At 43.2% G+C, this 14705-nt stretch overlaps 1 protein-coding gene across 1 annotated transcript; it reads left to right on the top strand.

Annotated features, from left to right (window-relative positions):
- The first annotated feature begins 381 nt into the window (after positions 1-381).
- LOC110602894 (stress-response A/B barrel domain-containing protein UP3) lies at positions 382-1406 on the top strand. Its single transcript, XM_021740477.2, has one exon. It carries the CDS (start codon positions 482-484, stop codon positions 1292-1294), a length of 813 nt encoding a protein of 270 aa, XP_021596169.1. The 5' UTR covers positions 382-481; the 3' UTR covers positions 1295-1406.
- Positions 1407-14705: the final 13299 nt, after the last annotated feature.

Raw genomic sequence — 14705 nt, 5'->3', positions numbered from 1 at the left:
CTCCGAAAGCGTTTATATCAGTGGAGATGTGGTTGGGGATCGACTCCAACGATGGTGTGGGCTTCTGTCGGCTGTGTTTTTTGTTTGATTGAACCCTCTACTGTTTTGATTCTATTTAGATTGTAAGTTGAGATTTAGTCCGTTTTAGGCTCTATTAAAATGGAATTCTAAATGCATTGGTTAAAAAAACCTTTATAATATCAACTATTCTACAGCAAGTTTCCTTTTTTTTAAAAAAAAAAAAATAGATCAAATAATTACTATTCAAAAAATTAATTTTTTAGTCTATGTACTTATTTTCTGATATTTATAAATAAATTACCGTATATTTCATTCAAAAAAAAATTGAAATACTCTCACGTGATGAAAGCGTGAGGATCCTCACTTCACTTGCTCCCGGCTGCTATCACAATCAGCATTCAGGCTAGTCACCAGCCTGAGCCTGAGCCTCAGCTGCAGCCACGTTCTTGGCGCTTATTAGATGAGGATGCTGTGTTCGGGAGCCGCTCGCTCACTCTTTTCTTCCTCAGTTTCCCTCACTTTCTCATCGCCCAAACGCCACCTCAAGCTTTCCTCCTTCTCCTTCTTCAAGCCTTACTCTCACTCCTCGCCTCACAAATCTCCAATCAAGATGTCAAGGACAACAATCGAACACATCGTTCTCTTCAAAGTCAAAGACAACACCGACCCTACCAAAGTCAACACCATGCTTAACTCCCTCAACAGCCTCGTCTCTCTTGACGCCGTTCTCCACATCGCCGCCGGTCCACTCTACCGCGTCAAATCCTCTCCCATCTCCTTCACTCACATGCTCCACAGCCGCTACTCCTCCAAAGACAACCTCAATGCCTACTCAGCTCACCCTAGCCACGTCACCGCTGTTAAGGAGTCTGTTCTTCCCATCTGTGAGGATATCATGGCCGTCGATTGGATCGCCGATGATCTCCAGGGGCCCGTCGTCCCAGCTCCGGGTTCAGCAATAAGGCTGACCTTTCTGAAATTGAAGGAAAATTTGCGCGAGGATGTGAAAAATGAGATATTGGCCGTTATTAAAGGGATTAAAGGGAATTTTGGAGAGATCAATCAAATCACTTGTGGAGAGAATTTCTCTCCGGCGAGAGCCAAAGGTTATTCAATCGCGTCGCTTGCTGTGTTTCCGACAGTGAGTGAAATGGAGGCCGTGGATTCGAAGGAAGAGCTGGTGAATTTGCAGAAAGAGAAGGTTAGGGATTATCTAGAGAGTGTTATTGTTGTTGACTATGTGGTGCCATCTCCACAATCTGCAAGTCTTTAATTTTCATATACATTTCGTGTCTGCTATTTCTGTGCTTCAACTGGATTAAAAATTCGCTCCGTAAGTGATTTTCCATTACAAATAAGGGATTCCATATTTATTTTTGTTTACATATTTCGCTGTGCTTCGCATTTTGTTTTGGATTGCTCTGCTTCATTGTAGAGCATTTTTAGTACTAATCTTATTGACGAGCTTGGCTTGGCCGAGGATAAATAACGTGCGCATAGATTTTTTTTAAATCCATCTGGGTTGTCCAAAATCATTGGCAGTCTACAGTGTACTTGTGTTCAGTCTCTTATGTTGAATTTTGAAGTTTATATATATACATATATATATTTATATCAGAAAGTTCAGGTTTTGTTGTTTGATACTCGTTTATTGTGCTCAGAATTAAGAAGGAACTGTATACGAGATTGTAGACTTTGTGGACTCTGGAAAGATTTTTCACCTGATGAAATAGGTTTGAAATGAAAATTTAGATATTCAATCGTTGGGAATCTTTGTCCAGAATATAAGCAGACGAGTTATAACATTTACATTAGCTGGTTATTTTGATGGGTAAAGCAATTTAATCACTTATAAAAGTCAATATTAATAATGTATTAATGTCTAATATGCTCAATACTCCCTTCAAATTTAACTTGGCATTAGACCCTGTTTGAGTTCCGCCTATAAGACTACAATTATTGCCCCAATCATGTGGTTGCATCTTGTCTCACATTGGGAAAATATAAAATGGTAGAGAAAACTATAAGTAGTTGGATAATCATTTTGATATGTAAATCATCTTAGTTAGTTATTTAAGCTTGGATTAAAAATAAATGAATGTATAATATGCTCAATACTCTCTCTGAATTTATCAGTTTTGCTTGTAGTATTTTCTCGGTTCTTGAGACTACGGTAATGTTTACGATGATTGCGTTGCTGTGAAGACTCCACAGTACTTGAGCAGCCACTGCTTACAGGAAATTGTGAGTAGACATGGTTATATCAGTAATCATAGAACTGATGGTTTTATTAATTCTAGGCGACGAGATTTTGGATGTTAGACCCGTGAATGCATAAAGTTAGAGAACGGAGGTAATGAGAATATTAGACATTAGACAAACTTCAGAGTCTGATAATAGGGGGAGAATTCTGCTGAGCATGAGATAATAGTTGCTCTCCACTTGAGAATTCATGCATGCAATGTCCTGCTATAAGTGTAGATGATACTTAGAGGTTCAGTAGCCAAGTAAAACTTTTCCTTCAATTTGAGTTTATGAATTTGCTTGTTGGTTATGATCGTACCTGAACTTTTCAAAGTTACTGAAGATTGTATATTTCTTGAGGTTTTCTGCATCTGATACTCTGATGTTTCATCTTTGATGTTGAGATTGTGGGGGAAAAAACGTCTCATGAATAGACCAAATGCTTTGATGAGTAAAAAATAACAATTTTATATAAATGTCATTTATTTTTTTCCCATTTTAATACACATTAGTTTTCTAAAAGTGAAACAAGTTTCATATAAGATGGATCTAGATATTCAATAACTTCTATGCATAGTCAGAGCAGGGGTTAGTGAAGCTGCTTAAAGATCTGGGAAGCTAGGAAGAATCAAATTGCAATCTCTCCTTGTTTTCATATATTCTGAACAAGAGAATGCCCAAAGCTTAGCTGTAAGAACGTTGAGATGCTCATGAGAAGCCTATATCATGGATGGTGTTCTGGGTCAGAAAGCAGATACGGTGTCCTAATTCATCCGTGCTTTTGAAAGCTCTATACTTCTCAGATTAGACTGGGGTCAACCAAAACCCACAAAATTGTTCTATAACTGAATCTTTCCCTGATTTTTATGGATGGAGAAAGAGGGAAATGTTATAGGAGGAGGGAGGATAAGTATTTTGTTTGAGATTGATAGGGCAGCTAAAGCAAGCAGCAGTGATCAAAATTATATTCCCTATATCAACAAGATCAGCAATAATGCTGTGGATTTATTCGAATTGACAGTGAATTCCCCGGGAACAAGCTAGGTTGGATTCGAAATGTCGCCAAAGTCCTGTCGTGTAGCTTATTCCCCCTATAGGCGTGGATAAGCTAAAATGATTGCATTCTACCAGGGGATTTTTCGCTTTGTTTTTTTGAAAAAAAAAAAAGAAAAAAAGAGAGAGTAGATTTTGATTAATAATAGAAGATCACAGAGCTGTATCCAGCCTGTTGTAAAAGGCTTTTTAAGGCCCAGTAGTAACAGCTCAACGCGAAAAGGCTGAGGCCCAGAAGCCAAAGAAAAGGGCAAAAAAAAAAAAAAAAAACCTAGAGCACTTCACTTGCAGGTTGCAGCCTTCAAGAGGAGATTCACAATATCGAACTGGAACTCCCAACTATTTGCAACTGCAACAAAAGTCCGTCCTTCCTTAACAGTGTCACACCTCAGAAACCCACCAGAATATAAAAACGTATGTTGATGTCCTTTTGTTTGAAAAACCATTTCAATATTTAATTTTATATAATTAAATTTTATTCCATTTCAAAAAAAATATAATTAAATTTTATTATGATCTTAAAACAATTTACTAGGAATAAAACTATTACTAATATATATTAGATTTGTACTAAAACTTTTAGCATAAAAAAATCAGTCGCTAAATAATATTTATCTATAAACATTTATTTAACAAACTAAATAGGTGTAAAATTTATTTTTTAGTATTATGATAAATAAATATAATTATAAATATATTTTTACTTAATAGTATTTTTACATTTAAAATAATATAATTAGTGAAGTTAAACGTATTCAAATTATTAATAATTTTAAATTTTTATGGCTTGATCAATACATCAATTTAAACTTTTTAATGTAAATTTTACTAAATGTTTATATAAATAGAAGTTTTATAATTATACTTCAATTTAGTGTTTTATTTTTTTAAATTATATATATATTGTAATATAATATAATACGTATTAAATATATAAATATCAATAAATTTATATATTTTAAAATTTTATAATATTAATAATAAAATAAAAATTAAATTAAAAAATGCAAGATATATTTAATTAATTTAAGTATTTAAAATGATTATTTTTAAATAATTTTAATATGTTATATTAAAATTAAAGTGAAACGAAATTCGCTGCTTAGGTTCTATTTTGATGACTATTCAGTCTTGGATATCTAGGTCATAAATGAGTCCATGCTAGAAGGGCAGGTCATAATCCCATCAAAACTTAATACACAGGTCTGTCTTCCAGTATGCAACTTAGGTCTCACTCGAACAGGCCGAACAAGACAGCACTCAGGCTCAAATAAAGAAAGTCCAGCCTAATTAACTTGATGGATCTGTGGAGCAGCAAACCCCTATACATCTGGGATCATGTCCACATGGCGCTGAAAGAAATTAAATAGATGTCTAACGATAGAAAATGACGTAGGTACGGCCCCGCGTGATAATGACAGGATGTACAAGTAAGATGATAGTTATACGTCACTAGAAGGAAGCTATGAGCCAACCAAACCAAACTTATCAAAATACACCTTGAGCCTACCCTTTATTGGATCTCAGGATATCAATTGGCACTGTTTATGGGAATAAAGGAGATCTTTTCGTCATTGGAGTTCTCATCCTCATCACACCTACTAAGATCCACATGGCCAATCACGGCAAAAATTATACCACAAACACCTCAAAAGATCTGAACTCTGCTCAGGAGGGACTACAATTCTCATTCTCTAGTCCTACCGCCCCATTCAATCAACCACCCCGTATTATTTAACCTTTCACCAAGCTCGACAAGGACTATGTCCCGAACAACCCTATCTGACCAGGAGTTGTAGAACATGGCTCTCTAGCTATAAAATACTGCTCACTGGCTAGGCCAGATATTGCAGCAGAGAGGACTTAGCATCCCGTTGAACGTACCATCCATAACCGAAGGGTTCAACATCAATGAACCGCAACCTACCTTAAATCGTCAAACTCCTCAATAGAGCAGGAGGAGGATGGGTGATGGAGATGGAGAAGCCAATAGAAGGAAGGAGCCCATGGCTAAAGCAAGAGGTCAGATAATAAGGGAGCTTATCGAGAATGACAGAGCTTAAAGCTATTCCTCCAAACCAGCAGAGAGGTCGGAGAGCGAGGAGCTAGAAAGAGACTCCGCCTGGGGAAGAGGCCCATGAGAGAGAAGGCAGATGTGGATCAAAAGCTAGAAAGGCTAAAAGAGCAATTGCTGGCGGAGTTAGGGGCACGAGACAACAGCAGAGACCCTACCAACCCCGGATCCCCGCAGAGATCACTCTTCTGAATGTCTCCTGAGCCAAGGTGCTCGTGGCGGTCAAAGACAAGGATTTCATATAGTGGCCCAAGCCGATGAAGGCAAAAGCAAACAGGAGAGACCCGGATAAGTATTGCTAGTACCATCGAACTCATTGTTATAATAGGAATGATTGTTACCAGTTAATAAATGAGATAGAGAGGCTCATTAAGAGGGGACACCTCAGGAACTTTGTAAAAAAGCCTGAAGGCTAGAGACCACAACAGAATATAATAGGGGAAAGGCCTAGGAGACAGATCGGGGCTATGATTAACGATGGCTCTAGTGGGACAATCAAATTATTTGTTAGAGGGATTGGAGACCATATGAGTTGGAGGGGGAAGAAGAGAAGCATAAATGGGGAGGGGAGCAGCGCTGAAGTAATGCAGATCATGGAATATTCCCCAGTGACCATCTCTTTTTCTTCAGAGGATGCCCAGGGAGTGCAGATGCCTCATGACGATGCTTTGGTCATGGAGGCTATCATCCATAACTTCCGAGTCCAAAAGGTTCTAGTAGACGACGACATCAAGGTGAACCTACTGCCCTATCGGATCTTCCAGCAGATGAACATACTTGAGGAAAAGATGGTCAGGGACCAGGCTCCAGTCAAGAAAAAAGGAGAACCCTAATGGTAGTGGAAGGGAAAGTAAAAGTGGCTCTCACCTTAGGGGAGCCACCCCTATCTCGAACTCACTATGCGGTGTTCGTCGTGGTGAAGCTACCCTTGAACTACAATGCAATTTTAGAAAGGCTGATGCTATATGACTTTGAAGCGGTGACTAGCATCCGATATCTGATCATAAAATTTACAACGTAGGGGTAGGTGTAGTCCAGGGAAGACAGGAGGAGGTCAGAGTTGTGCACCTGGCCATAGTGGAGCAACAAAGTGTCCAGCCGGAAGAGATAAACCCCGAAGTTATGGAGGTCCAAGATGAAAAGAAAGAGGCTAGGACTGAACCTGTAGACAAACTGGAAACCTTTCCATTATCCAAAGAAGAAAGCGACAAGGTCTTCAGCATCAACTCAAGCTTAGAAAAGAGCCAAAAGGAAGCTGTAATGGCTTTAGTCAGGGAGCATGCCTCAAGCTTTGTTTGGAAACACTTAGATATGCTGGGGATTGATCTTGAGGCAATGACCCACAAGCTGAATATCCTCCCCGGAGCCAAGCCAATGAAGCAGAAGGAGAGGGTCTTTAGGAGGGAAAAACAACAGGCCACGAGAGAAGAAGTGAAGAAGTTAGAGGAGGCCGGATTTATTAGGGAAGTAATATACCCACAGAGGTTTGTTAGTGAAAAAAGTCAATGGAAATATAGAATGTGTATAGATTTCACTGATTTAAATCAAGTCTGCCCAAAAGATTGTTATTGTAATACCCGGCTCGAGTCCGGCATCGGAATTCCTGTAGTCCGGTGGAATCTCGGGTGTCGGAACCCTCGAGAAGGGTAATGCATATGTTTTCTAAAGTCTTTTCATTTGTTTTCATGGTTTGAAGGGTTAAAAGACTTGAGTTTTGAAAGAAAAGCAACAAGGGAGAAATGCAAAGGTTCGGCCGCCGAAGGTAACTTTCGGCCGCCGAACATTGCATGGTTGCGGCTTCACGTTCGGCTGCCGAAGGTGGTCTGGCCAGCCACCTATAAAAGGGCCAAGGGTCGGTGGAAGGAGGTTATTTCTCCTCCACTTGCAGCCAGAGGTGAGTTCCAGCCTCTCCTACGTTGACTTTCATGTTTTCCATGATTTTCATCAAATCTGTCAAGAGTTTTAAGAGTTTTGGTGATTTATGAAGGTTTTGAGCAAAAGAACCAAGTTTTGAAGCTTGGAGCTTTGGAAGAGCTTTTCTTCATATCTCCACGTTGGGATCCTTCATCCTCAAGTTTTTTAAGAGGTAAGTGAAGATCCTGAGCTTCTTTGATGATTTTGAAAGGTTTTATGAAGTTTGTATGGGTAGTATGCATGTTTAGGTTTAGGTGAGGTTTTTGGTGCTTTGTGGTGTTCCAGCATGATTAAGTGTTGTGTGTTATGTTTGTTTGGGGTTTTAGGATAGTTTTAGACCCCTTTGTGCATATATATGTATATATGCTAGTTGGGAGTAGTTGATGTGCATGTTGGTAGGTTTTTGGGCAAAGTTTGCATGAAACAGAGCAGGGTTCTGCCCTTCGGGCAAAACCAGGTTCGGCCGCCGAAGGAAGGTTCGGCCGCCGAACCCTTTGTGGAGGCAGTTCGGCTGCCAAAGGTTGCCCCCGAAAGCTAGGCTTTCGGTTTAGAAAGGGACTTTCGGCCGCCGAAAGAGGGAGTTCGGCCGCCGAAAGTGTGTGAGTTTCGTCTCTGGACGAGACCTTCGGCCGCCGAAGGTGCCGCCGAACATGCATGAGTTTCGTCTCTGGAGTGGGGTTTCGGCCGCCGAACCTGCCGCCGAAAGTGCCCTGTCCAGCTTCCTTTTGCATGTTTTATGTGATGGTTTGAGGATTGTTTAGAGGGGTTTTGGGGAGTTTCTTAGAGATGTTCTTGAGTGAGTTTAGTCCCTCATTTGAGTCCACCTGTGTAGGTACGGACCAGAGGAATCAGGGACATCAGCAGTGAGTTCAGTGTCAGAACCTGCAGAGTCAGTTCAGAGAGAACTACAGGTGAGTGGAATTTAACTTAATGTTTTAATATGAAAACTGATATTTTATCATGCTTCATGCATCATGAATATGCTTTAGGGTGAGTGCATTAGTGTACACAAAGATGATGCATTGCATTGATCCTTGTACTTGGCATTGCTCCTTGTACATTGCTTATGTGAGACGGCACGGACTTCGTGAGGATTCATTAGCCCTCAGAGGAAAGACCTGGAACAGCCTTACGAGGACCAGGCATAAAGACCTGGAACAGCCCTACGGGGACCAGGCAAATGGTACTTAGGTACCCCAGATGAGATAGAGGGAGTTTTGATCCGTCCGGCCGAGGTTATGTGATTATGTGTTGCATTCCATGAGAGCATGTTTTATCACCTGTATTTGCCTATTCTACTCACTGGGCTATTGTAGCTCATCCCTCTCTCCTAACTTCAGTTGTGCAGGTTCAGAGATCAGAGAGAACTCAGCAGGGTACAGGAAGAGTACAGAGTTTTGTAATAGCTAGTGTGGACATGTATTTGGACAGAGATAATGTATATGTACAGTGTATAGAATGGTGCTTGATTTATAAGACTTGTAATCCCTTGGAGTCACATGATCAGTTTATGTATGTTTCTTTATTGTTGTATGTTTATGAGTAAAACCAGGCTTAACATTATGAGCTTGATCCGCCTAGGGCCATGAGGAGCTCTAGTAGGGATTAGTAGAGCAGGCTAAAGAAAATGTATGATCATGTATGGGAGTTCACAGGTCTACAGACAGGATAGCAGGCTTCCTACGGGTCCCGGCGACCTTAAGTCGATCTGGATCCTAGTGCCGGTGGCAGTTCGGTTTCCGGGCTGTTACAGATTGGTATCAGAGCCCTAGGTTCACATGGTCGGACCTATAGAGAGAGTTGGGCTCATAGAGAGGTTTAGTAGGTCAAGCACCATAGGAAAACATGTCCACTAGGATAGGATGTCAGTCCTGTCTATATGCTGATGTGCAATGCCCTGAGTTATGCATGTGCATGTTTTTGATGTGTTGCTGATGTGTTATGTGATGTTGTGTTCCAGAGAGTGAAGATGCGAGGAACTCGTCGATCCGCGAGATTGACAGGAGTCCCACCCGTAAGTGAGGGTACAGCTGCTCGTCCACCTGCCTTGCCAAGGGCAAGATCTCACAGGTCAAGCAGGGAAGGAACGTCACGAGACCCTAGAAGGTCTTCTGACGAGAGCAGGAGAGGAGTAAGTAGAGGGGGAAGGTCAGTAGAAGAAAGAGGTGTGAGGGAAGAGGATCAGAGTAGAGATGCAAGCATGGGTATAGGAAGGTCAGAAGAAGGTATGGGGGAGTCCCAGGGAGGCATGCAGGCCTCGGGATTTGGCTATCCACCCTTTCCACAGGGCCCAGAGTATCCGATGGGAGGCACGTCGGATTACTCCAGTTTTGCCCCATATCCACCCTACATGCCATATATGCCCTATCCTTCCTTTTATCCACCCTATCACATGTATCCACCCCCACCTGTTCATCCAAGTCCAGTACAGCCTGAAGTGAGGGAATCAGTTCCTCCACCACCACCTCCTGAACCAGTAGCCCCTGTTGTGGAAGCACAGCAACCCAGTTCGTCAGGGGGAAGTAAGGTGAAGATGACCGAGTACTTAAAGTTGGATGCTCCGAAATTCAATACAGGAGATGATCCCTTTGAGTATCTCAGTGCAGTCAGAATGATAACAAGTGAGTTGGGAGCAGATGATGGTAGAGCCATTGAGATGGCAGGGTTCACGTTAAAGTGCAAGAAAGCTAGAGAATGGTTCAAGAACTATGTGGACCCGAGACTTGAGAGGATGACATGGGAAGAGTTCGCCAATGAATTTGCTGGATGGGCTTTTCCTGACAGTTCTAGGGAACTAAAGGTTGTGGAGTTTGAACAGTTGAGACAGACGGAGGTGATGAGCGTTGATGAATATACAGATAAGTTCCTGGAATTGTTGCCATATGTCGGTCAAGCATATGATACAGATCAGAAGAAGGCAAAGAGATATGCCACAAGGCTTCATCCCAGGTATTTCTCTTTGATTCTTCATGCGGAGAAGGAAAGTTTCCACTCTATTGTGGATGCTGCTAGAAAGATGGAGGCCAGTGCCATAAGTCAAGGTGTAGTCAAGGCACAGTCTTCTGGTGGTAAACCAGGTTCCTCCTCACAGGGTACAGTAAGTGCAAGTAAGAGAAGATGGGAGAAATTCAGAGGAAAGAGAGGCAAGTTCTGGAACAGGCTTAAGTCGGGTCTAGGAATGAGTAGTGGCTCCAGTTCTGGCGCAGATTTTCCAGTGTGCAAGAGGTGTGGTAAACAGCATAGAGGAGCTTGTCAGTTGGGATCCACAGCCTGCTATAGATGTGGGCAGGAGGGACATTATGCACGGGAATGTCCTCAGGCGACTTTGGTTGCACCATCCCAGCAGATGAGTACGGGCAGTGTAGTTCAGCCCGTAGCTTCAGCCGTACCACCAAGCAGTGGCAGAGGAAGAGGAAGAGGGGCAGCCTCTTCATCAGGGATGGGTTCCCGAGGTGCAGGTCCGTCAGCCCCAGCACGGATTTTCACCCTGACTCAGCAGGAGGCAGACACGTCGAACACAGTGGTGTCAGGTAATCTCATCATTGGGTGTTCAGAGGTGTATGCTTTAATGGACCCCGGTGCTTCTCACTCTTTCATTTCTTCTAGAGCTGCAGAGAGGTTGGGTCTGATAGTGTCTGAGTTAGAGTGTCCTCTATGGGTCAGTGGACCCAAATGTGATCCATCTTTGGCAGAGTCAGTCTGTCGGTTCAGTCCAGTGTGCATAGAGAGTAGATACCTTCCAGCTGACCTGGTGGTTCTAGAGTTGACAGATTTTGATGTCATTCTAGGGATGGATTGGTTATCTACGATGCTACCCTGAACTGTAGAGACAAGGTAGTCAGTGTCAGAGACCAGGATGGATCAGAGTGTGTCTTCAGAGGAGACAGGAGAGGGACACCTAGGGGTTTGATATCAGCCCTCCAGGCTCGTAGAATGTTAAGGAAGGGGTGTCAGGGGTTCCTAGCTTATGTGAGAGAGCTAGACAGTCAGGTTAGGGAACCATCCTCAGTACCAGTTGTTCGAGACTTTCCAGATTTGTTTCCTGAAGAGCTTCCAGGATTGCCACCAGATAGGGAAATAGAGTTCGAGATTGAGTTGATGCCCAATGCTAGACCGATCTCTATTCCTCCCTACAGGATGGCACCAGCAGAGTTGCGAGAGTTGAAAGAGCAGTTACAGGATTTGGTAGCTAAGGGTTTCATCCGCCCGAGTACCTCACCCTGGGGTGCTCCAGTATTATTTGTCAGAAAGAAGGATGGACCTCTGAGACTTTGTGTCGACTACAGACAGTTGAACAAAGTCACTATCAAAAACAAGTATCCTTTACCCAGGATCGATGATCTATTCGACCAGCTGGCAGGAGCAGGTTGTTTTTCTAAAATAGATCTGAGATCCGGATACCACCAGTTGAAGATCAGGGAAGGAGATGTATCCAAGACTGCTTTCCGAACCAGATATGGGCATTATGAGTTCCTTGTGATGCCGTTCGGGTTGACTAACGCCCCTGCAGCATTCATGGATCTCATGAACAGGGTTTTCAGGGAGTACTTGGATCGTTTTGTGATCGTCTTTATTGATGATATCTTGGTGTACTCCAGGAATGCAGAGGACCATGCCCAGCATCTGAGGATAGTGCTGCAAACCTTGAGAGAGCATGGCTTGTATGCCAAGTTCTCCAAGTGTGAGTTCTGGTTAAGGAGCATTTCCTTTTTGGGACATGTTGTATCAGAGGACGGTATATCCGTAGATCCCAAAAAGGTAGAGGCAGTAGCCAACTGGCCTACACCCACTACGGTGACCGAGATCAAGAGTTTTCTGGGTTTGGCAGGCTACTATCGGAGGTTCGTTCAGGACTTTTCGAAGATAGCTGCTCCTATGACCAGACTGACCAGAAAGAATCAGAAGTTTGTGTGGTCAGAGGAATGTGAGGAAAGTTTTGCAGAGGTGAAGAGACGGTTAACTTCAGCACCGGTGTTAGCGCTGCCGATCAGTGATGAAGATTTCACAGTGTTCTGTGATGCATCCCGAGTGGGATTAGGTTGTGTGTTGATGCAGAAGGATAGAGTGATAGCTTATGCTTCTAGACAGCTGAAGAAGCACGAGCTGAATTACCCGACACACGATCTGGAGATGGCAGCTGTTATCTTTGCACTTAAGATGTGGAGGCATTACCTCTATGGGGTAAAGTGTGAGATCTATACGGATCATAAGAGCCTGCAGCACATCTTAAGTCAGAGAGAGTTAAACTTGAGGCAGAGACGGTGGGTAGAATTGCTCAGTGATTATGATTGTAAGATCCAGTATCATCCGGGTAAGGCTAATGTTGTCGCTGATGCCTTAAGCCGAAAGTCACTTGGCAGTTTATCCCACATTGCAGTAGAGAGAAGACCGGTGGTGAAGGCTTTCTACAAGCTCGTAGAAGAAGGGTTACAATTGCAGTTATCTGGTACGGGTGCTTTGATCGCACAGATGAGAGTGACACCAGTGTTTCTAGAGCAAGTGGCTCTGAAACAGCACGAAGACCCCGAGTTAGTGAAGATTGCCAGGACTGTTCAGTCGGGCAACAGTACAGAGTTCAGATTTGATAGTGAGGGGATTCTTCGGCACGGTAAGAGGTTATGTGTACCAGATGATAGCAGTTTGAAGGCAGACATTATGAGGGAAGCTCATAATGCGCGGTATAGCATTCACCCGGGAGCCACCAAGATGTATCAAGATCTGAGAAAGGTGTATTGGTGGCCAGCAATGAAGAGAGAAGTGGCACAGTTCGTGTCAGCCTGCGAGACATGTCAAAGGGTGAAGCTAGAGCACCAGAAGCCGGCTGGAATGCTTAACCCACTGCCGATCCCAGAATGGAAATGGGAGAACATAGCTATGGATTTTGTAGTGGGGTTACCGGCGACGTCTAACAGACTAGACTCCATATGGGTGATTGTGGATAGACTCACTAAATCTGCTCACTTCATTCCAGTCAGGAGTAACTACTCTGTGGACAAGTTGGCGCAGGTGTATGTAGACGAGATAGTAAGGTTGCATGGAGTTCCAGTGTCGATAGTATCAGATCGAGGACCTCAGTTCACCTCCAAGTTTTGGCGGAGTCTGCAAAATGAAATGGGCACAAGGTTGGATTTCAGCACTGCTTTCCATCCACAGACAGACGGTCAGTCTGAGAGGACCATCCAGACCATTGAAGATATGTTGAGAATGTGTGTGTTAGACTTTGGCGGTTCTTGGAGGCAGCATCTACCTTTGGTGGAGTTTGCCTACAACAACAGCCATCATGCTAGCATAGGGATGGCCCCTTATGAAGCTTTGTATGGGAGGAAGTGCCGAACACCTGTTTGCTGGGAAGAAGTAGGAGAGAAAACTCTTGCAGGGCCAGAGTTAGTTGAGATAACCAGCAAGTTAGTGCCTATCATCAGAGAGCGGATCAGAACAGCTGTAAGCAGACAGAAAAGTTATGCAGACATCCGTAGGAAGCAGATAGAGTTCCAGGAGGGGGATATGGTATTGCTTAAGGTGTCTCCGATGAAGGGAGTGGTTCGGTTTGGAAAGAAGGGTAAACTAGCCCCACGGTACATTGGTCCCTTTGAGATCTTGCAGAAGATCGGGCCTGTATCGTATAAGCTAGATTTACCGGCTTCTATGGAACGAATTCACCCGGTATTCCATGTTTCTATGTTGAGAAAGTTTGTGTCAGATCCAGAGAAGGTTCTTAGTGAACCTGAGGTGGAAATCTTAAGTGATCTCACCTATGTAGAGCAGCCAGTGCGGATCTTTGACACCCAGATCAGAAAGTTGAGAAACAAGGAGATACCAATGGTGAAAGTTTTGTGGAACCACCACAACCTAGAAGAGTGCACTTGGGAGACTCGGGAGTCCATGCTCCAGCAATACCCATATCTGTTTTGAGGTTAGTTTTCCCTTTTTCTATGTGTTTATGTTGTGTTAGGGACATTCGGGGACGAATGTTCTTAAGGGGGGGAGAATGTAATACCCGGCTCGAGTCCGGCATCGGAATTCCTGTAGTCCGGTGGAATCTCGGGTGTCGGAACCCTCGAGAAGGGTAATGCATATGTTTTCTAAAGTCTTTTCATTTGTTTTCATGGTTTGAAGGGTTAAAAGACTTGAGTTTTGAAAGAAAAGCAACAAGGGAGAAATGCAAAGGTTCGGCCGCCGAAGGTAACTTTCGGCCGCCGAACATTGCATGGTTGCGGCTTCACGTTCGGCTGCCGAAGGTGGTCTGGCCAGCCACCTATAAAAGGGCCAAGGGTCGGTGGAAGGAGGTTATTTCTCCTCCACTTGCAGCCAGAGGTGAGTTCCAGCCTCTCCTACGTTGACTTTCATGTTTTCCATGATTTTCATCAAATCTGTCAAGAGTTTTAAGAGTTTTGGTGAT

Source organism: Manihot esculenta, chromosome 16, assembly GCF_001659605.2.
Source record: "Manihot esculenta cultivar AM560-2 chromosome 16, M.esculenta_v8, whole genome shotgun sequence".
In the NCBI taxonomy this organism is placed as follows: domain Eukaryota; kingdom Viridiplantae; phylum Streptophyta; class Magnoliopsida; order Malpighiales; family Euphorbiaceae; genus Manihot; species Manihot esculenta.
The sequence above is the reverse complement of the archived record's forward strand: the minus strand, read 5'-3'. Positions and strand labels throughout refer to the sequence as shown.